This window comes from Diaphorina citri, unplaced genomic scaffold, assembly GCF_000475195.1.
Source record: "Diaphorina citri unplaced genomic scaffold, Diaci psyllid genome assembly version 1.1 scaffold926, whole genome shotgun sequence".
Classification (NCBI taxonomy): domain Eukaryota; kingdom Metazoa; phylum Arthropoda; class Insecta; order Hemiptera; family Psyllidae; genus Diaphorina; species Diaphorina citri.
Window position 1 is genome coordinate 80305 of NW_007378357.1, and position 23434 is coordinate 103738.

At 37.0% G+C, this 23434-nt stretch overlaps 2 protein-coding genes across 2 annotated transcripts in view; both read right to left on the bottom strand.

Annotated features, from left to right (window-relative positions):
- The window catches only part of LOC103513110, a 72458-nt gene that overhangs the window by 18170 nt on the left and 30854 nt on the right, over positions 1-23434 (bottom strand). The gene's annotated exons all lie outside the window — the stretch shown is intronic.
- LOC103513107 lies at positions 2652-6989 on the bottom strand. Its single transcript, XM_008477914.3, has 3 exons — positions 5808-6989; positions 5425-5693; positions 2652-5111 (listed from the first exon to the last, which is right to left on the bottom strand). The coding sequence occupies exons 1-3, from the start codon at positions 6812-6814 to the stop codon at positions 2782-2784; spliced, it is 3606 nt and encodes a 1201-aa protein (XP_008476136.2). The 5' UTR covers positions 6815-6989; the 3' UTR covers positions 2652-2781.

The following is a 23434-nucleotide window of genomic DNA, read 5'->3' on the forward strand; positions in this document are numbered from 1 at the left end:
TATGTACCTATCTTGGTATGGAAAAAAATAAATAAAGTAATAATAATAAGAAATAGTGTTGATGAAGCAAATACCATTGTCAAATCAGCTGTTGATTTTTTTTTTTTTTTAAGGGATTTAACTCTAACTACGGGCAGTAGGTCGTTCGCGCCGGTAGATAATTTTAATTAATTCTTTACGTTAGCTTTTATTTAGTCGCCTACTCATTTCATTCCATTGCCAGTTAAGCAATACCTTCTTGTGTTTGAAATAACGTCACAATTACATGGTATATTGTATGGCCATTTGCCCTTTGACCATTACTTTGCTTCGGGAAATTACATTGTCAGTTGCAATGACATCTTGGTTCGTCGAAATGACGTGTTTCAAGTTGTTGTGCACGTAACAAGCCATGACTTGAAGGTTATTTAACCGTCGTATGTATGAAATCTAAAGATAAACTTAAGTTTAACTTGAAATTAAAATCTTGCCAAATAGTTGTTGTGCACGTAACAAGCCATGACTTGAAGGTTATTCAAGTGTGATCAACCCACTTTTATACATAGATCTAATAACCTATACGTATACTCTTTGATATTGTGTCGAGGCAAAAATTGGAGTATTGTTGGGGAGAGAGTTTAATTTTATTGGTTAAAACAAACACAAAAGGTGCTTTTTTCTAAGACATGAAATTGGCAACATTGTTCGTCTTAAGTTAAACTTAAGTTTATCTTTAGATTTCATACATACGACGGTAAGTGTGATCAACCCACTTTTATACATAGATCTAATAACCTATACGTATACTCTTTGATATCGTGTCGAGGCAAAAATTGGAGTATTGTTGGGGAGAGAGTTTAATTTTATTCGTTAAAACAAACACAAAAGGTGCTTTTTTCTAAGAATTCCATGCCAGCCTAGTTAGCTTGGACGGCAACGTGTCTGCCTAATTAGGTCCCGGGTTCGATTCCCACCCGGGGCGGATTTTATCCTGAACGGATAAGGTTCGTTCACGGGACAGCTGGCTTTCTCGTATTCTGTCTCCCTTCGCTTTCGGGACGATAAGACCTTAGCAGTTATAGTTCTCTCTATAATACCTTTCAAAAAAAGCTTGGACGGCAACGTGTCTGCCTAATTAGGTCCCGGGTTCGATTCCCACCCGGGGCGGATTTTATCCTGAACGGATAAGGTTCGTTCTCGGGACAGCTGGCTTTCTCGTATTCTGTCTCCCTTCGCTTTCGGGACGATAAGACCTTAGCAGTTACAGTTTCCTCTATAATACCTTTTCAAAAAAAATAATAGAAAGTAAAAATCTATCTCTCTTCTTTGCCTCCTCTTCCTAATATTGGACACTTCCTATATCTTCTTTATTAGCGGTAGCGCTGGAGAAAATTGGAAAACAAGGTAGATAGGGTACGTAGCTACTATCTTTCTTTTACCATTATATCTCTCTTCTTTGCCTCCTCTTCCTAATATTGGACACTTCCTATATCTTCTTTATTAGCGGTAGCGCTAGAGAAAATTGGAAAACAACGTAGATAGGGTACTATCTTTCTTTTACCATAATTAAAATTTTGCCTCTTCCTAATATTGGACACTTCCTATATCTTCTTTATTAGCGGTAGCGCTAGAGAAAATTGGAAAACAAGGTAGATAGGGTACGTATTAGCTACTCTCTTTCTTTTACCACAATTGAAATTTTGCCTTCCCTCTTATCCTTCCCTTGCTTTTCTCTTCCAGAAAAACTACAATCCAACCCATCAATCTGTAGCATATATGTGTCATTCCATGTCAATACTAATAAGTTATATCTTTTGTCTTGTTGTTGTAACATTATCCTTGTTTTCGTAATATTAGTTGCCAATGTTGCCATGTTTTCATGGAGTACAACTTTACGAACGGGTTGTTTTCTTTTTATTATCCAGACTTGCATCCAGGCTATATCCCTGCCCCTCCCCCTTGGAAACTCTCGACATTCCTCTTCGGGTTCACAGATAATACAGAAATATTAACGAAATTTCATCAACAAAATGGAAGAAATTTCCCTTGCTTTTCTCTTTCAGAAGAACTACAATCCAACCCATCAACCTTCCTGTTGCATTTTCATCCTTCATTTCTCAACAATAGTAAGTAGGTAGGTAATTTGGAAGCTGAAATTCTTCCAGGATGGAAGAAATTCCACAGTCGAAAGTTGAGTAGAAATTTTTAGCGTGTTGGAATTTTATGCTGAATTTTCAGAAGGTTCAAATGAGCAGAGGGGGAATTTTTAATCCTCAAAAGAGTAACTTCTTCGCGAGGATCATGATCATGGAGGGATAAAGTTAGGGAACAATGAGTACAATAGGTACCAGCAAATAAGCGCTCGACACAGTAGTCCAGCGTTTGGTGCAGATTTTGGTGTAACATATCCCAGAACAGTGCAGCTTTTTCCCTCCCTCAAGCTTGAGACATGTTACACCTTGAACTCTAACAAACAGGGATCCTCCATCTGCCGCCAAACATTGGCTTCCCGTTGCATTTTCATCCTTCATTTCTCAACAATAGTAAGTAGGTAGGTAATTTGGAAGCTGAAATTCTTCCAGGAAAGTGATTTTCTTCCCATTTATTTTGCAAATACCTAATTGCGTGTATTTAGTGTAAATTTTCAGAATAGGTTAAATAATAACAAAACATTTAAAATTTCAGGTTTTCCGAATTGTTTATTTTGAATACCAATTTATTCATAACAAGTAGTAGGTGATGCTGAAGTTCTCTTCTGGACAGACCTATTTCTCATATTAGGTAATAAATTGGTCTAGCATGTCAAGTTGTCACATCTTTTACTGCATACCTGATATAGCTCCTTATGTAATGGCAGATTCTTTTCGGCTTATTGACACGATCTTTATTACCATCATTCTGCCCTTCTTGTTCTTCATCCTTTTTGATTATGATGTTGTTAGCATTATCTTGACCTTGAATTGTGCCAATTTGTCTGAATGTCGTTTTCTTCTGCAATACTGGATGCGAACTTTGTGTTGTTAATGTTGGTTCTAGATTTTTTAGTTCATCTTTTTCAGGTGATTCTATTCCTCCTAACTTTGCAATGTTTATTGTGTTCTGTCTACAAAGGTTTCCATCTCCACTGTTCGTCTTCATTTGTGTCACGTTTCGAAAACAATACCTCTGTATTGTGGGCACGTCACACTCATCAATTTCACTCTGCTGTTCATGGGTTTTAAGTAATTCTCCATATTGTGTTCTATTAGGACTGTTGTCAACTTTTTCTCGTGGTTTTTCATAATCTATTATCAAGATATCATCATTTTCTTTACAGTCAACATTTTCAACTTTCTCCGGGGAAGCTGCCTTTTCTCCAATAAAGTTATCAAAATCATTTTCAATCTTTTTGATGATGATATCAAGTTCAATGAAGTTTTTATATATTTCATTTATCTTGGTGTTTATTTCTTTTTCAAAGTTTCCATCACCAGACTTTGATGATTTTCCATAGGAGTGATATTCAGTTCCTATTTTTATTTTTTTTAATTCTTCAATTTCATTTTGAATTTCGTTGTCACAGGGTTTTCTAGTAATAGTTGTTTTATCTCCTGGGATTGAACTAGTTCTTATCAAAGTGACATCCCCCTTTGCATTTTTCTTGCTTTGTTGATTTTCAAGCTTTTTAGATCGAGAGTTACAATCGCAAGTGGGATTCAAATCTTCAGTAGATAATGCTACGTTTTTAACATTATGTTTAACAGAGAATTTATCAGTTTTTGGACTTCTTGTTTTCCGTCCATGATCTAAAGTATCTTCAATGGTTTTAAGAGACCCCGTCGTGTGCGAGTTATGATTTCTAGAATTACTTCCCAAACTTTGACAAATATAGGTCAATTTTGATGTTTTAATCTCTTCTTCAAGGTTGTCCAAAATAATTTCGTTCGAATCATTACCATCATATTCTTTTTGGATATTGAAGATTTCTTTGTCAACATTCGACTCTTGGTTTGGAAATGTTACTCTTTCTCGAACACTGATAAAGAGATTTATTTTTTCTTTAGCATTATTTTCTTGATTTGTGGTTATTTTTTCAGTTTCTGCCATGCCCGAAGGAATTTCAAGAGTGTCTGAATAATTTTTCATTATATCTGGAGGAATATCGTGCTTCTCCGTATCTTTTTCGATATTACCTGAAGAAAGTACATCTTCTGATTGTTTTTCAATGTGATCTAATGGAGTTACATTATTCACTGAGATTGCGATATTCTCATTTGAATTTTTCTTTACTTCAACGATCGAATTGACATAGCTAGGTTCATTATCAGGCTTATGTTCTGTATGTTCTTTTGACCTGTCTTTGAAGTTTGAGCCTAAACCACTACCTTCAAAATAATCACAAGTGAGATTATTTTTAACTCTGTTTAATACATCATTTTGAATACACGTCGACACATTTTTCAGACAGGTTAATTGATTTTTGAAACAAGAGGATTCATGTTTGACACAAGTTAATTCATTTTTGAAACAGATGGGCTCATTTTTGACGCAAGTTAACCTATGTTTGACAATATTTGATACATTCCTTGATTCTTGACCTTTCGTACCACGAGATTCTTGACCTTTCGTACCATTAGATTCTTGACCTTTCGTACCATTAGATTCTTGACCTTTCGTACCACTTTGCAAAGATTGTTCATTTTCAATACCATTTAAGGTGTTTTGAAGATTTTTACCTACATCGTTGCTTTTGGAACTTTTGGATTCACTTTTTGTACCAGTTGATACCTTTTGACGATTTGAGCTTGTAATAAAGTTTTGTTCTAAGTTTTCGACATTAGATACATTTTGATTATTAGCACACTCAATCTTGCCAATTACAGTATTGACAGCATTTTCTTTGTTCTGGCGATTTGTTAACTCATCATTGATGTTTGATTGACTTTTAGATTCATTCAGTGTGTCTTTTCGATTTAATCTTTCGATTTTTGATACATATTTAGTAATATTTTTGTTGGATTTTCTGATATTTGGACTTATATTACTACTCTTCCCTTTTTGATAAGGATTAGGAACGTCAAAACTCAAGTCTGAGCTCACGGGACTGATATTGAATAATGTCTCAGTATCAATACATTTTTTGACATCAACATCTGTAATTGGACACAATTAACAATGCATTAGTTTTATTTAAAAGCTCTACAGAAAGCACTCACTAAAAGCTCTAGAGAGAGCACTCACTTTTTTGACCACTCGGCCTTGAAGAGGTTCTTATCCCAATGTGCGCGGCATCGGCAATGTTCTGACTGCACCACCTCCTATCACTCCTGGATAGGGGGGTGGTGCAAAATACAGGGTGTAAAGTCCTGACTACGTGGTTCATGTTCTTCCTCTACTAATATGTCTCTGTCTCGCTAAATTTTATTACTTGACTAATCTCTACACACTACTGAGGTTGCTACTTACCTGGTTTAAGTATTTCTTTAAATCTTGATGTTTTTTGGTTGTTTTGTTCATAATTACTCTTTTTTATCTTGCCATTCAGAAGAAGTATTTCTCCATTCCTTTGCCCCTCTTCGAATGCTAACGTTGAATTCAATTCCGGCTTTGGTTTTTGAACAATCCTTATGTCTGTGTTGGAAATACATTCTTCAAAATATTTATCATGTTCTGATCGAGATGTATTAAACACGACAGTCGAGCATGCACTGTCTGAACCCAGAATATTTGAAAAGTTTGATGACATTGATTTCAGTTTGGACTCGAAGCTGCTATTTGTAATTGACATGAATTTTTTCACGTCCACATTCCCTGTTAGTGACATTTTCCGATTGATTTTATTTGAAAAGTTTGATGACATTGATTTCAGTTTGGACTCGAAGCTGCTATTTGTAATTGACATGAATTTTTTCACGTCCACATTCCCAGTTAGTGACATTTTCCGATTGATTGGATTTAGATCTGATAACTCCTTGAGGATGGAATCTCGAACACTAGTACAAAAACCTTTCGGTATGATGACATTTTCTATCATCGCCTTCTCGTTAATACCGCTATCTTTTAACATCAAATCCACGGTTAATAATTCAAATAGCTCATTGGTATCTAAATTTTCTTGTTGAATGACCATTTTAAGTTTGGTTTTCTTAGAGTGAGTATCTTTTGTATTACTATTAATTTTATTTATAGCTTTATCAGTTAACTGTGTCTTGTCATCAGTTTGTATTGTTTCCTCATTCGCCTCAGTTTCAAGATGTTTACAATTGTCAGCTCTAACTTGAAATATATGAAGGTTTCTATTTTGGTCCCTTTTGTCTACACTGTCAGCGAAGAATTTAGTTTGAACATTTTCTCTGGAACCTTGACTTTTGCTAATTATTTTGTCATGTTTTATCGAAATTGTACTTTTTGATGTATGATCGGTCATACTCTTTGCTCTTTGCCTTTTTGCAGAAATATTAAGTTTCCGTTGTAAACTTGCTCGCCTGCTCAGATTTTTATCTAGGTCATTTTTAGATTTCAGTTTATGATACCTTTTGCGAGAATTCTTTGAACATATTTTCGAGGCAGCTTGGTTATGTGTTAGTCTCTCTGAGTTTTCTGCAGCATCATTTTCGCACAAGTGATTGGAATTTTGATTTAGGCCGTAAGTGCTGTAGACTGCATATGTTGGCCCAGGTTCTGGTATCATTGAACGTTTGGTGACATCAAACGCCCTTTTGCAGATTGGCTTAGCATTTATGGGATATTTCCGAAGAGATTTCTTAAACCTCAATTCGTGTTCAAGATCTGGTTTGGGTCTCCGTTTATAATTTAGCTCCAAAGGTGTTGCTATCATATAAGCATCAAAATTCATAGTTGTAGCAGTGTCTTTTTCTGATATTTTTGTGTAATGTGTGTGTTCCGTGTATTACTTCGGTGGGGTCAAAATATACTTAAATTTAATCATGAAGAAATTTTGATTTCGACAGTTAATGTGGTGTTGTAATTCTAACTCAGCCATGAGCCAGTTGCTATTACGGTACTGAACTGCGGGAAACACTAGACATGGACCCAGACGGTATAATAATAGTACATGACCTAATAATAGGGAGAAATGAGTCATTCTAATAAATTGCTAACGTTCCATGGTCTGTCAGCAAAGATTTTAATGGAATAAACATTCAATGTCATAAAAATAAAAATAGCTGAATTGGCAGTCCATGCAAAAATGTCTAATTCAGCTTTATTATTAGCTCAGGGTTATGATTATGACAATAAAGTTAGAAACTTGGAGGTAGGTAGTTTTATAGGATTTCAATATAACTTTTAATATTGCTTCTCCTTCCCAACTTTTTTCTGCAATATTAGAATATTGCCGACACTTCAATAAAGTTTTATAATTAGAGGGAGGGGCAATAGAATTATAAAAAGTGCTTTGACTATAAAAGTACTATCGAAAGAAATACCATCTTGAGGCCCGGGTCCAAACAAATTGTTCAAAATTAAAAGTCATAAACACCTTTTGTTCATTAGTACTATCGAAAGAAATACCATCTTGAGGCCCGGGTCCAAACAAATTGTTCAAAATTAAAAGTCATAAACACCTTTTGTTCATTTACCTACTACAGGCACAGAACTTCTCATACATAGAGTGGATTGGATGATTTCAACATTTTCAAAACACCCTGTTAGAAAGACATACCTACCTACATATGTACCTGTCTGTAACACAAGGTTACATACCTAATAATTACCTATGACGTATTTTCAGTAAAATTTAGTACACACACAAAACATGTAGTGCCAAAGTATAGAGATAAACATAATGAAAACCTTCACACCTGGAAAATTCTCAAAAGGTGTGCAAAAACATAAAATGTGCTCTAAAATACTCAAAATGTAGGTTCATTCCTGCTTATCCATTCCCACCCACATTAAAGCCACATAATGTGTGAGCTTCTTTTTACTGTGTTCAGTTGTGTTGTGGTTTGACTACACCTGTTGTCATTTAATTTTACTAGTAGTATGTTCTACTGTTAACCCATGTGTTCAAGGGGTGTTTCTACATTTGTAATTATTATACTGTCACTCCCTTTGGAACGGTGATAGTAATAAAAGGGATCAGTGATATCTATGTCGGATATATATTTACCAGGAGAAGAGGTTTTAACTCAATAAATTTTTGGTTGCATTTTTCGTAATTATGTAGGTAGGTAGATACATAATTATGTAGAATCTTTTCATCCTTCCCTAGAAGTTTTGGCAAACAAGGGATAATTACTAGTAGTATGTTCTACTGTTAACCCATGTGTTCAAGGGGTGTTTCTAAATATGTAATTATTATACTGTCACTCCCTTTGGAACAGTGATAGTAATAAAAGGGATCAGTGATATCTATTTTGGATATATATTTACCAGGAGAAGAGGTTTTAACTCAATAGATTTTTGGTTGCATTTTTCGTAATTATGTAGGTAGGTACATAATTATGTAGAATCTTTTCATCCTTCCCTAGAAGTTTTGGCAAACAAGGGATATAAGAGTTTTAGCACATCCACTAGTGATTTGATAAACTGAGAGATGGCAGTTTTGACACATCCACTAATGATTGTATACATAGAATGAGAGATGGGAGTTTTGACACATCCACTAATCTTTATATTATCTTTATCTTATATTATAAGAACAAGATCCATTCACTCATTCACATTTCATAGTTCACACACTGATCGCTCTATCTCGAGAACCACAACACCTAGAAAGCTGAAATTTGGTAGGAATATTCCTTTTATGGTCTAGGTGTGCAATAAGAAAGGATTTTGCGAAAATCTAAACCGATCCTGAGATAGGTATGATCAATTTTTCATCGCTAAAATCTCCATAAGAAATACACAGAGTACAGAGACTGCGGGAGAGAAAACTTTTCCTCGCTCCCCTAATATTTGAGTTTCGTTTATGTTTTTAGTTTGACAACTATGCAGCTAATAGGGAGCGCGCAGCGCGACCGTATTTTTTATTATTTTCTACAAGTTCGGCCATGCCTTTTCTACAAGTTTGACCATGCCTCGGGATGAACTAACGGGATTCCGGAGCGAAGCGACGGAATTCAGCTAGTAATTATATAGAATGAGAGATGGAAATTCTGGCACATCCACCAATTTCCGTCCCGAACGGATCTGTTTTTCAAATTTTCACCTTGATAATTATATTATATATTCTTGACGCCCACCCTACCTAAGCAAAAGAGAGAAGATAAAAGAGGAAGAGAAGAGGAAAAGGGGAGGATTACGAAAATATTATCAGAAAGACAGGAGAGAGAGAAGAGAAAAGAGAAGAGGAGAAAGACGTGGAGAAGGACGAAAATAAGGAGTAGGAGGATGGGTAGAGGACGAAAATGAGGATAGGAGAATGAGGAGAATGGAAAAAGGACGAAAATGAGGATAGGAGAATGGAAAAAGGACGAAAATCGGGATAGGAGGATGGGAAGAGGACGAAAATGGAAAATGAGGATAGGAGGATGGGAAGAGGACGAAAATGAGGATAGGAGGATGGGAAGAGGACGAAAATGAAGATAGGAGGATGGGAAGAGGACGAAAATGAGGATGGGAGGATGGGAAGAGGACGAATATGAGGATAGGAGGATAGGAAGAGGACGAAAATGAGGATAGGAGGATGGGAAGAGGACGAAAATGAGGATAGGAGGATGGGAAGAGGACGAAAATGAGGATAGGAGGATGGGAAGAAGGATAGGAGAGAAAGGGAGAGAAGGGAGGAGGAAAAATATGAGGAGTATGAGACTTTATCATCGCATTAAATGAGGATAGGAGGATGGGAAGAGGACGAAAATGAAGATAGGAGGATGGGAAGAGGACGAAAATGAGGATAGGAGGATGGGAAGAGAATGAGAAGAAGGATAGGAGAGAAAGGGAGGAGGAAAAATATGAGGAGTATGAGACTTTATCATCGCATCTATCGAACAGAATGCCTCATTACCTCCAGGTTGAATACTCTGATAAATAAATACATAAATAATTTATTTTACAGGAAATTCGAGATGACGCGTGACGCCCCTAGTCGCAGTTTCATGAAGCTTGAATGCTCCCTGCTAAATATGTATCAACATTTCACCGGGAAATGCCAGCCTAGTTAGCTTGAAAGTTAGAGCGTCTGCCTTGTAAGCGCTAGGCCGATTCCCGCTGGGGGCCGATATTATCAAGGTGTGTTAAAACATTGTAGGTAAGTGCTAGGCCGCGAGTTCGATTCCCACCTGGGCCGGATTGTAAAAAGGAGTGTACAAACATAGTCGACCGGCCGTCGATCGACGTCAATCTATGTTGTCAAGGCAGTGTGGACGGTTCAGTCGACATCGATCGACGGCTGGTCGACTATGTGTGGACACACCTTAACGGAAAAAGAACGAAAGTAATTGTCGAAGAATGAAAGTAATTGACGAACAAAAAAGAGAGAGAGAGAGAGAGAGAGAGAGAGAGAGAGAGAGAGAACAAATGTTAATTGAATGGAAATGGAGAAAGTAAAAGATGCCGGAGAAATTTCCATAGAAAATAAACCATCTCATGGATGAGAAAAAGCTCACACGGGTACTTCATGCATATTGAAAACAACGCGAAGTTCAATTCCTGTAATTGGTTTTCCCTCGGGCGAAAAGTTTACAGACTCCTTTTTTTACAGAAGGGTTCAGTCGCTGTCTGGGTCAACTTTTTTGTTTTAAACCAACGAACAATATTATTGAGGATAAAGTAAGGGGTTGTGTGGAAGAGCTCATTCTCGAGAATCCTGCTACTTTGAAGACGAAGGAGAAGAAGAAGAGCAATAATCAACCTCCGCGGTCGGGCGAAAAGTTTACAGACTCCTTTTTTTACAGAAGGGCTCAGTCGCTGTCTGGGTCAACTTTTTTGTTTTAAACCAACGAACAATATTGTTGAGGATAAAGTAAGGGGTTGTGTGGAAGAGCTCATTCTTGAGAATCCTGCCACTTTGAAGACGAAGAAGAAGGAGAGCAATAATCAACCTCCGCGGTCGGGTGGGTATCACGTCCCGGGTTTAATTCCAACGAAGGTTTTTCCGGCTCTATGCCCGGAATTTGGGACTCAGCTTACTCAGCCTCATGAAGACAATCGGGTATACATACTTTGAAAGAATAGCGACCTCCTGTAAAAGAGAGCGAAGTAATAACCTTTAGGATCTTAACCACACCACCAAACTTTAGGATCTTACCACAGAGAGTTTTCGGTTAATTCAGAGTTAAAGAAATACTGGCCTGTGTAAATCAAATGGGTGACGTCACAGAACACCCTTCACACTGTGTTAACTGTCAGTGGTAAGATCGGTCACCTTTAGGATCTTAACCACACCACCAAACTTTAGGATCTTACCACAGAGAGTTTTCGGTTAATTCAGAGTTTAAGAAATACTGGCCTGTGTCCTGTGTAAATCAAATGGGTGACGTCACAGAACACCCTTCACACTGTGTTAACTCTCAGTGCTAAGATCGGTCATATATGGTCGAAAAACGTCACCCATCCAGCTTCATGCCAGGATCAACAGACCTGTTTACCTTTAGGATCTTAACCACACCACCAAACTTTAGGATCTTACCACAGAGAGTTTTCGGTTAATTCAGAGTTTAAGAAATACTGGCCTATGTAGATCAAATGGGTAACGTCAAAGAACACCCTTCACACTGTGTTAACTCTCAGTGGTAAGATCGGTCATATATGGTCGAAAAACGTCACCCATCCAGCTTCATGCCAGGATCAACAGACCTGTTCCAAACTTCATATGGTTTGGGAGCTCTAAAATTATTTGTTGTTTGACGTCCAAGACCAATCAATACTAACTTTTCATGGGGAAAAATGGAACGGTATAAAAACAAAAATGAAAACTTTTCCCCGGTAGGAGGGGGTATCGGACAAATAAAACTTCATATGGTTTGGGAGCTCTAAAATTATTTGTTGTTTGACGTCCAAGACCAATCAATACCTACTTTTCATGGGGAAAAATGGAACGGTATAAAAACAAAAATGAAAACTTTTCCCCGGTAGGAGGGGGTATCGGACAAATAAAAAAATGACTCCAACTTTTCTCATCACGAAAACAAACTTTGTCCCGGTAGGAGGGGGTATCGGACAAATAAAAATGACTCCAACTTTTCTCATCACGAAACCAAACTTTGTAGATTTTTTCTAACTTGGTGTGAGTGATATCCTTTCCTTTTTTCCTCACTTTCTCTTCCCCTTCCATCGACACATTCTGTTCTTTTGCTACTTCTTCTTCTTCTTCTTCTTCTTCTTTCTCTTTTTCGTCTTCTTCTTTTTCTTGTTCTCCTCCTTGATTTTTTTTCTAACTTGGTGTGAGTGATATCCTTTCCTTTTTTCCTCACTTTCTCTTCCCCTTCCATCGACACATTCTGTTCTTTTGTTACTTCTTCTTCTTCTTTCTCTTTTTCGTCTTCTTCTTCTTTTTCTTGTTCTCCTCCTTCTTCTTTCTCCTCTTCCTCCTAACATGCTGTCCATCCGTTTCCGTTTTTATCCTTCGTATCAAATAATAAAAAACGAAGAACAAGCAACAAAATTCATGTTGTGGGGGTGTGAGTGTACCCAAAAACGCAATCCCGCAGATTTCCAATCACCTTTTGCGGTAAGCAAGGAAGCAATATGAAATTTCACGATACTTTTACAAGAACTCAGAGAAGTTTTCCAAACTCTCTCAAGGGAGACTAAAGACTAAACTTACTTGGGTAAGTATATCGCTGTCCTAGCTATTTCTTCGACGTGACAAGCTATGATAAGGTTCCTAAACCCATCAAAGAAACGTAAGTTTGAGCTCGCTTTCCTAGCTATTTCTTCGACGTGACAAGCTGTGATAAGGTTCCTAAACCCATCAAAGAAACGTAAGTTTGAGCTCGATTGAACTTTACAAAATTTCACGAATATGAAAAGATTATTAAACACTAGCCGAAATCGGTCGCTTCGCTCCGGATTTCTGCTAGTAAATACTTAAGGCATGGGCCGTTCGTGTCACTCATCCATTTAGTGGTCTTGCTCGGCGTAGCTTAACAAAAACGAGCCGGAAAATAGCCTATAACCTTCACGGGAGTGCAAGCAATAAGTTGACAAAGTTTCATAACAATCGGATGAGCGGTTTGGCCAGGCATAAAGTTCGAACAAACACACACACAAACAAATATTGATTTTTATATATTAGATTTTAAGGAAATGGTGTCACGCTGAAATGTTGAAAGGCTAGACAGCTAACAGCTAGACACATAGACAACCCTAGGTAATATAGTAAATCTGAATCTTTGAATTCTGACGTCATTTTCTCTCAGTGATTAGCATTCAAGAAGGAAACCTTTGGTCCAAGATGACTCGTCAATGTCATCAAAAAGCCAATGAAAAGGTTGTCTATAAGTCTAGCTGTTAGCTGTCTAGCCTTTCAACATTTCAGCGTGACACCATTTTCTTAAAATCCAATATATAAAAATGAATTTGTTAGTTTGTGTGTGTGTGTTTGTTCGAACTTTATGCTTGGCCAAACAGCTCATCTGATTGCTATGAAACTTTGTCAACTTATTGCTTGCAATAAGGTTGTCTATGTGTCTAGCTGTTAGCTGTCTAGCCTTTCAACATTTCAGCGTGACACCATTTCCTTAAAATCTAATATATAAAAATGAATTTTTGTTTGTTTGTGTGTGTGTTGTTCGAACTTATTGGGAACTCTTGGATTCACTTTTTGTACCAGTTGATACCTTTTGACGATTTGAGCTTGTAATAAAGTTTTGTTCTAAGTTTTCGACATTACTAGTAGTATGTTCTACTGTTAACCCATGTGTTCAAGGGGTGTTTCTAAATATGTAATTATTATACTGTCACTCCCTTTGGAACACTGATAGTAATAAAAGGGATCAGTGATATCTATGTTGGATATGTGTTTACCAGGAGAAGAGGTTTTAACTCAATAAATTTTTGGTTGCATTTTTCCTAATTATGTAGGTAGGTACATAATTATGTAGAATCTTTTCATCCTTCCCTAGAAGTTTTGGCAAACAAGCGATATAAGAGTTTTAGCACATCCACTAGTGATTGGATAAACTGAGAGATGGCAGTTTTGACACATCCACTAATGATTGTATACATAGAATGAGAGATGGGATTTTTGACACATCCACTAATAATTATATAGAATGAGAGATGGGAGTTTTGACACATCCACTAATAATTATATAGAATAAGAGATGGAAATTCTGGCACATCCACCAATTTTCGTCTTCAATTCCGGCGAAGGTTTTTCCGGCTCTATGCCCGGAATTTGGGATAAACTCAGCTTACTCAGCCTCATGAAGACAATCGGGTATAGTACTTTGAAAGAATAGCGACCTCCTGTAAAAGAGAGCGAAGTAATAACCGATCTTACCACAGAGAGTTTTCGGTTAATTCAGAGTTGAAGAAATACTGGCCTGTGTAAATCAAATGAGTGACGTCAAAGAACACCCTTCACACTGTGTTAACTGTCAGTGGTAAGATCGGTCATATATGTATGGTCGAAAACCGTCACCCATCCGGGTTCATGCCAGGATGAGAGAAAATGACGTCAGAATTCAAAGATTCAGATTTACTATATTACCTAGTACCTAGGTATACTTATTTATTTCTATCTGACTTGGACCAAAGGTTTCCTTCTTGAATGCTAATCAGTGAGAGAAAATGACGTCAGAATTCAAAGATTCAGATTTACTATATTACCTAGGTATACTTATTTATTTCTATCTGAATTTTCTGGATTTTAGGCCTTTTTTTTCTTTCTTCTACATCTCCCCCTTCTTTTTCTTCTCCTCTTTCTTATTCTTCTCCTTTAATTCCTTCTTCTTCGTCTTTTTCTCCTTCTCGTTCGAACTTTATGCCTGGCCAAACCGCTCATCCGATTGCTATGAAACTTTGTCAACTTATTGCTTGCACTCCCGTTAAGGTTATAGGTTATTTTCCGGTTCGTTTTTGTTAAGCTACGCCGAGCAAGACCACTAAATGGATGAGTGACATGAACTGCCATGCCTTAAGGACTTACTAGCAGAAATCCGGAGCGAAGCGACGGATTTCGGCTAGTGTTTAATAATCTTTTCATATTCGTGAAATTTTGTAAAGTTCTAGCGACCTCAAACTTACGTTTCTTTGATGGGTTTAGGAACCTTATCACAGCTTGTCACGTTGAAGAAATAGCTAGGACAGCGATATACTTACCTAAGTAAGTTTAGTCTTTAGTCTCCCTTGAGAGAGTTTGGAAAACTTTTCTGAGTTCTTGTAAAAGTATCGTAAAATTTCATATTGCTTCCTTGCTTACCGCAAAAGGTGATTGGAAAACTGCGGGATTGTTTTTTTTTTTTTTTGAGACGAGAGTAAATTTTCAAGCTACGATGTCTCCCTTATTTTATGGAATAAATTCTGTCCTTATTGAGGTATTTAGACTAAGTATTTAGTACAATTTATGTAGAGAAGTAAAACAAATTACAATAATGTGCGTCATTATAATAGGAAATTATTATAATAATTATTATTTAGGTAGATATCTACCTACATTGGTATTGGGTACACAGTACAAACGCCCCCATAGATGAATTTGGTGCTTGTTCTTCGTCATTTACTTATTATTTGATACGAAGGATAAAAACGGAAACGGATGGACAGCATGTTAGGAGGAAGAAAAGAAAGAAGAAGGAGGAAAACAAGAAGAAGAAGAGGAAAAAGAAGAAGGAGAAGAAGAAGAAGTGAGAGAAAATGACGTCAGAATTCAAAGATTCAGATTTACTATATTACCTAGTACCTAGGTATACTTATTTATTTCTATCTGAATTTTCTGGATTTTAGGCCTTTTTTTTCTTTCTTCTACTTCTCCCCCTTCTTTTTCTTCTCCTCTTTCTTATTCTTCTCCTTCAATTCCTTCTTCTTCGTCTTTTTCTCCTTAAGAAAGAAGGAACGTAACAAGGTAGTGAAGGAGTTTGATGAAGGAAAAGGAGATGGGAGAGAGGAAAAAATAGAAGTACAAGAAGCAGATGAAACAAGAAAAAGAAATTCAAGATGAAGAAGGAGATAGAAGTAGAAGGGGATAAGAAGAAACACGAGTATTTGAAAATGGATAAGTCAAAGCAATGTAAGAGGAGGAAAGGAAGAGAGAAAACAGTAGTAGACTAGAAGGAGGAAGACAAGGAAAAGGTAGAAGAGGAGGAGAAAAAGATTACGAAGAAGGCTAAGTCATGAGTAGAAGAAAACGAAATAATCATATAAATACATATAATGAAAATAAATGCGAAAGAAATGGAAAAAGGAATACAGAATGCAACCGAAAATGGAGGCTCCAAAGAGGACAAATAAATAACAATAAAACAGGAAGTAGTGCAGATAAGTATAGAAGCAAAACGTGTAAAAAAGACATGAAAGAATAAGAGAAAGGAAGAAAATGAAGAAACAATAGATGAAAACGAAGAAATGAAGAAGAATGAGGAAGAGAAAAGAGACAATTTAAATTTATGCTAATGCAAGAAACACGCTTTTCCCTCTTAGCGTAGGTTGTAGGCATACCCACTTCTTATTATTATAAGGAAAAAGTTTACTTTGAATATTTTTGCAGAAAACAGGGCGTGAAAAAATTGCAGAACTGTGGGTATCAGTCTAAAGAGTCTTGAGAGGGCATACCCACTTCTTATTATTATAAGGAAAAAGTTTACTTTGAATATTTTTGCAGAAAACAGGGCGTGAAAAAATTGCAGAACTGTGCAGTGGGTATCAGTCTAAAGAGTTTTTCTCCTTCTCCTCCTCTTCCTCCTCCTCCTTTTTTCCCCTTCTCCTCCTCTTTCTTCTTCGTCTCCTTCTCACATTCGATTAATTTTTAGTCTCATAAATAACTATCCAACTCCGAGTTACACAACTTTATAAACAATCATTCCGCCATTCTCTCTCTCTCTCTCTCTCTGTTTTCTCCTTGTTTCCCTCCCTCTTTTTCCCTTAAGTTCTATTAATAATGCTTTGAACTTTAAGCCAAAGTCCTGTTGTTATTATTACTATTATTATTTCACCTTCACTGCCTTTTCTATTATTATTGCCGTCTCCTTCTCACATTCGATTAATTTTTAGTCTCATAAATAACTATCCAACTCCGAGTTACACAACTTTATAAACAATCATTCCGCCCCATTCTCTCTCTCTCTCTGTTTTCTCCTTGTTTCCCTACCCTCCTTTTCACTTAAGTTCTATTTATAATGCTTTGAACTTTAAGCCAAAGTCCTGTTGTTATTATTACTATTATTATTTCACCTTCACTGCCTTTTCTATTATTATTGCTGTTGTTGTTGTTGTTGTTGTTGTTGTTGTTGTTGTTGTTGTTGTTGTTGTTGTTGTTGTTGTTGTTGTTTTTGTTGTTCTTGTTGTTGTTCTTGTTGTTGTTCTTGTTATTATTCCTGCCCATAGTAAGAATTAATTTGGCTAATTGAAATTCAAATGTCTTTTCCCCGGAAGACATTGTTGTGTTTGTTGTTTCAGAATGCTTTGAACTTTAAGCCAAAGTCCTGTTGTTATTATTACTATTATTATTTCACCTTCACTGCCTTTTCTATTATTATTGCTGTTGTTGTTGTTTTTGTTGTTGTTGGTGGTGGTGGTGTTGTTGTTGTTGTTGTTGTTGTTGTTGTTGTTGTTGTTCTTGTTCTTGTTATTATTCCTGCCCATGGTAAGAATTAATTTGGCTAATTGAAATTCAAATGTCTTTTCCCCGGAAGACATTGTTGTGTTTGTTGTTTCAGTCTTGTAGGTTTGTAGGTATTTGTTGTTTTAGTATTGTAGATATTTGTTGTCTTAGGTGCCTTAGAGGGAGATTTGATGCTTTTTCATTTACTCTGACAAATTCTGTTACTGTTATTACAATGTTTACCATACATAGTCCTATTCAAACTTTTGGGGAAGAGAGACTTTTTAGTCTTATTCGAGGAGGATAAAGAAAAGAGGTTCATTCTATTCCAAGAATTCCCTCTCCTAAAAAAATTACATTGAAAAAAAAAAAAAAAAAAAATATCTGAGGGAACTGCCCCCCCAGATATGTAGGTTTTTAGAAAAAAAAAAAAAAAAAAAACTATCTGAGGGAACTGCCTCCCTAGATATGTAGGTTTTTAGTCCTACTGTCCTATATAAAAGGCTAGTCAATTTTTGAACTCACTTCCCTTTAGGAATGAACGATTCATTCTGGGTTTTTGCCCCGTTCAATGCACTATATAGGTAGGTGTTCCTCCTTTAGTTCATCATTGACATTATTCTCTATGAATAAGACTCATTTCTTGATTATATTATTTCGCCTTCACTGGATGCTAATACACAATTATACTGACGTCTGACCTACATATTAATGCATCAGAATACTCGTCATTTGAATTTGAATAAAACTAGTTTGTCACACAAGTTCGACGAAATTTGTTGTTTTAGTATTGTAGATATTTGTTGTCTTAGGTGCCTTAGAGGGAGATTTGATGCTTTTTCATTTACTCTGACAAATTCTGTTATTACAATGTTTACCATACATAGTCCTATTCAAACTTTTGGGGAAGAGACACTTTTTAGTCCTATTCGAGCAGGATAAAGAGGTTCATTCTATTCCAAGAATTCTCTCTCCTAAAAAAATTACATTGAAAAAAAAAACTATCTGAGGGAACTGCCTCCCTAGATATGTAGGTTTTTAGTCCTATATAAAAGCCTAGTCAATTTTTGAACTCACTTCCCTTTAGGAATGTTCATCATTGACATTATTCTCTATGAAGACTCATTTCTTGATTATTTCGCCTTCACTGGATGCTAATACACAATTATACTGACGTCTGACCTACATATTAATGCAGAATACTCGTCATTTGAATTTGAATAAAACTAGTTTGTCACACAAGTTCGACGAAATCACTTCCCTTTAGGAATGTTCATCATTGACATTATTCTCTATGAAGACTCATTTCTTGATTATTTCGCCTTCACTGGATGCTAATACACTATTATACTGACGTCTGACCTACATATTAATGCAGAATACTCGTCATTTGAATTTGAATAAAACTAGTCTGTCACACAAGTTCGACGAAATCCACTCGATATTCACGTCGGGTCCTTTCAAGCAGTCATGAATGATATTCCGAAACTCCGAATCAAATTCAACGGGATGATAATATTAATAATTCAATAGGACCGGCGGAGCGGCGTGGCGGTAGAAATTTGAAATTCAAATCTCCAGGGACTTTGCGTTTCAAACTCTCGAAACTCAAGAGGCACTTTGCAAAATTTTCCAGGGATTCGGGGGTAAATAGACTGTTGGGAGTTGAGAGAGGGAAAGGAAATGAAATTGTGGGAGAGGATAAACGCATTCCCTCCTAGACAGCGGCGGTGATAACATGTTGAATGCACCAGATCCCAAAAGATCACTGAAGTTGAGAAACGTTACGCATGGTTGATATCCAGGTGGGTGACCGTCTGGGAAATCGCTTGCTGCCGGGTTTTTTTCGGCACACTGCGGTTGGATGAGGTTAATGTGAGTTGCCGGCGCAGCGTCAGTAAAGATCTTTTTTAGAAAATGGCTTTTAGATTTTCTCGAGGATGGAGAGATTTTCACGAGAAAAGAAGCGAGAAAAAATGAGAATTTTAATATTTATTTATTTATTTCTATTTAAGCTTCGAATCATTTATTTTCTGTACATAAATAAACAAATAAATGGAAACTGGAAAGCTACAAATAACAGATTAATGCTCAAATCCACGAATCTCTCTCTCTCTCCCTTCCATCCCTCTCTACGTTCTATCTCTCTCTCTCTTCCTCTCGTTCTCTCCTTTTTGTCAATCCCTCCCACAACCTCTTTCACTATCTCTTTATTCAGTCTATCCTTCTTCCATTTCTTCTCCCTATCTCTTCATTCTCTATCTATCTATCTCGTCGTTTATCTTCTACTTTTTTCCTCTATTTTCACTTTAATTTCGTTTTGAAATTCTCTCATTCTACGAGTACAATCCTGAGGGTTTTTTCAATTACGTTTTCCTTTTTTTTTCGTACTTTCTTCTTGAAAGAACCGAGTAAAAGATCCAAATTTAAACTCGACCATTTTGCATTTTTATTTTGTATATTTTCCTATTCAATCCCAAATAGGTATATATAGTTTCTTCTTCTTCTTCTTCTTCTTCTTCTTCTTCTTCTCCTTCTTCTTCTCCTCCTTCTTCTTCTTCTCCTCCTCCTTCTTCTTTTTCTTCTTCTTCTCCTCCTTCTTCTTCTTTTTCTTCCTATTCTTCTTACTAGCGCTTTAAGTTTCTTGGAACTGGCCCCTGATCCTCAGAAAGCTATCGAAATCTATTAATCTATCTTCCCTAACACCCAGATGTACATTTAAAACCCTGCATGGAGTCCCGGGACAATATTTTAGCGAGGGAATTTTTTTACCCCCTCATCCTTTCATTCCTTTCCCCCTACTTAATAGTAAAATAGTATACTCTTCTCTTTTTAAGAAATTTCTGTTCCCTCTATTTCAATAAAATTTCTTTCCCTTCTCTCAACCTCGAGGGAATTTTTTTACCCCCTCATCCTTTCATTCCTTTCCCCCTACTTAATAGTAAAATAGTATACTCTTCTCTTTTTAAGAAATTTCTCTTCCCTCTATTTCAATAAAATTTCTTTCCCTTCTCTCAACCTCTACTTCTTTTCCTTTACCATTTATCCCATATCCCTCTTTCCTCCTTTTGATTTCTCGTTCTCTCCCTTTCAAATCCACTTCTCACCCTTTCTCTACCTTCCATTCTCTCGTTCCTCTGCCTTTAATTTTCCCTCCTCTCAACCTGTACCCTTTATCCCTCTCTCCTCCGTCTGATTGCTCGCTTTTTCCCTTCCATTTCTCCCTTTCTCCCTTTTATTTTTTTTCTCCCGTTTTTCTCTCCCTCGTTCTTGTTTTCAATATATCAGTGACACTTTGTTGTAATAATAGATTGACATCTATTTTGTACGAGTATTGTGTATACAATTGTACATGTTGTCAGGCGCTGTCAGTCATATGGATCGACTTAGGGGCGTTCAAAGGAAGGGTACAGAGGACGCCCAGGGCAGTAAAGGACTCTAAGGTGGCCTCAGAAAGTATTATCGGAATTTCAGAAAAGGGGAAAAAACAAGGAAACTGATAATATAGAATAGGAAGAATAAGAAATGAGAGTTGGCAGGGCAGAAAAAATATCTACCTAGAATACCTATAGGTAAACGTACACAAAAAGAGGCTTAGGTGTAGGGGGCAAACAGGCCTAAAAGTCGGGTTAGTTACACGAATCTACTACAGAGAGAATGAGATCTCATCAACTGCTCTGTACAAATTTTTGAGAGAAAAGGACAAGATCAAGTCGCAGGTTGCTGATTAAAAAAAAAGAACTTTCACAGCTTTTGGGATCGAAACCTAGGACTTTTGGTACCTAATTACCCTACTACCTACATAAACTGATTTTAGACGGATCCCGGACCTCTATAAAGAGCAATTTGAAAATTTAGAACCTCTCTAAAGAGTAGATTTTTCAAAGAGCAAACCTCTATAAAAAGCAAAATATTGCCGGTCCCTTGGGTTGCTCTTTATCCAGGTTTGACTGATGTTGTCAGGCGCTGTCAGTCATATGGATCGACTTAGGGGCGTTCAAAGGAAGGGGACAGAGGACGCCCAGGGCAGTAAAGGACTCTAAGGTAGCCTCAGAAAGTATTATCAGGGTACTTCATGCATATTGAAAACAACGCGAAGTTCAATTCCTGTAATTGGTTTTCCCTCGGGCGAAAAGTTTACAGACTCCTTTTTTACAGAAGGGTTCAGTCGCTGTCTGGGTCAACTTTTTTGTTTTAAATCAACGAACAATATTGTTGAGGATAAAGTAAGGGGTTGTGTGGAAGAGCTCATTCTTGAGAATCCTGCCACTTTGAAGGAGAAGAAGAAGAAGAGCAATAATCAACCTCCGCGGTCGGGTGGGTCGGTGGGTATCACACTAGGCTTGCAATCCGGACGTCCCGGGTTCAATTCCGGCGAAGGTTTTTCCGGCTCTATGCCCGGAATTTGGGATAAACTCAGCTTACTCAGCCTCATGAAGACAATCGGGTATACATACTTTGAAAGAATAGCGAATCCTGTAAAAGAATCCTGTAAAAGAGAGCGAAGTAATAACCGATCTTACCACAGATATTTTTCGGTTATTCCAGAGTTAAAGAAATACTGGCCTGTGTGTGTAAATCAAATGGGTGACCTCAAAGAACACCGTTCACACTGTGTGAACTCTCAGTGGTAAAATTGGGCATATACGAGTATGGTCGAAAAACGTCACCCATCCAGGTTCATGCCAGGCAACTGATAATATAGAATAGGAAGAATAAGAAATGAGAGTTGGCAGGGCAGAAAAAATATCTACCTAGAATACCTATAGGTAAACGTACCTACACAAAAAGAGGCTTAGGTGTATGGGGCAAACAGGCCTAAAAGTCGGGTTAGTTACACGAATCTACTACCTAGATAAGAATGGGGACCGAAAAAAAACAGCAGTACGAAATTGCCCTGGTGGTCACCCATTCGGATACCAACCACGTGCAACGTTGCTTAACTTCAGTGATCCATTGGAAACTGATGTAGTTAAAATATTTAAAGTACTACATAGTACATACTCGTAGGTATCCGTAAAATCAATAATACGAGCTTTATCCCACGTTCGAAACCTGGTCTACCCCCCTGAAATAGCAGTACGAAATTGCCCTGGTGGTCACCCATTCGGATACCAACCACGTGCAACGTTGCTTAACTTCAGTGATCCATTGGAAACTGATACAGTAAAAAAAAAAATTAAAGTAGGTACTACATACTCGTAGGTATCCGTAAAATCGATAATACGAGCTTTGTCCCACGTTCGAAACCTGGTCTGCCCCCCTGAAACAGGTTTGAAGCATGTCACTTGTCTGAACATTTTACATCAATATGTTGAACGGTGGAGCATTAGCAAAAATTTCAAATAAATTTCAAAACCCAGAGGCAAGAAGGGAAGAGAGAGGAAGAAGAGAAGATTGAAAAAAATAGGTAAAGACGATGAGAAATAGAGGGAGAAGGAGAAAGGAACACACGCGAATCGGAAGTGGGTGGGTAGATGAACAGAAGATTGAAAAAAAAAAAAAAAAAAATAGGTAAAGACGATGAGAAATAGAGGGGGAAGAAGAAAAGAACACACACGAATCGGAAGTGGGTGGGTAGATGAACATAAAACAGGAAAAAGAAGAGGAGATGAAAGAGGGAAGAAAGAAGGAGCGTAACAAGATAGTGAAGGAGTTTGATGAAGGAGAAGGGAGAGAGGAAAAAATAGAAGTACAAGAAGCAGATGAAACAAGAAAAAGAAATTCTAGATGAAGAAGGAGATAGAAGTAGAAGGGGTTAAGAAGAAACACGAGTATTTGAAAATGGATAAGTCAAAGCAATAT

Coding starts and splice junctions, on each gene's coding strand:
- LOC103513107 (XM_008477914.3), bottom strand. CDS start 6,814: ATGAATTTTGATGCTTATATGATAGCAACACCTTTGGAGCTAAATTAT. Junction 5,694..5,807: donor CTGAAATCAATGTCATCAAA/CTTTTCAAATAA, acceptor AATGTCATCAAA/CTTTTCAAATATTCTGGGTT. Junction 5,112..5,424: donor TAAAGAAATACTTAAACCAG/GTAAGTAGCAAC, acceptor GTCCAATTACAG/ATGTTGATGTCAAAAAATGT.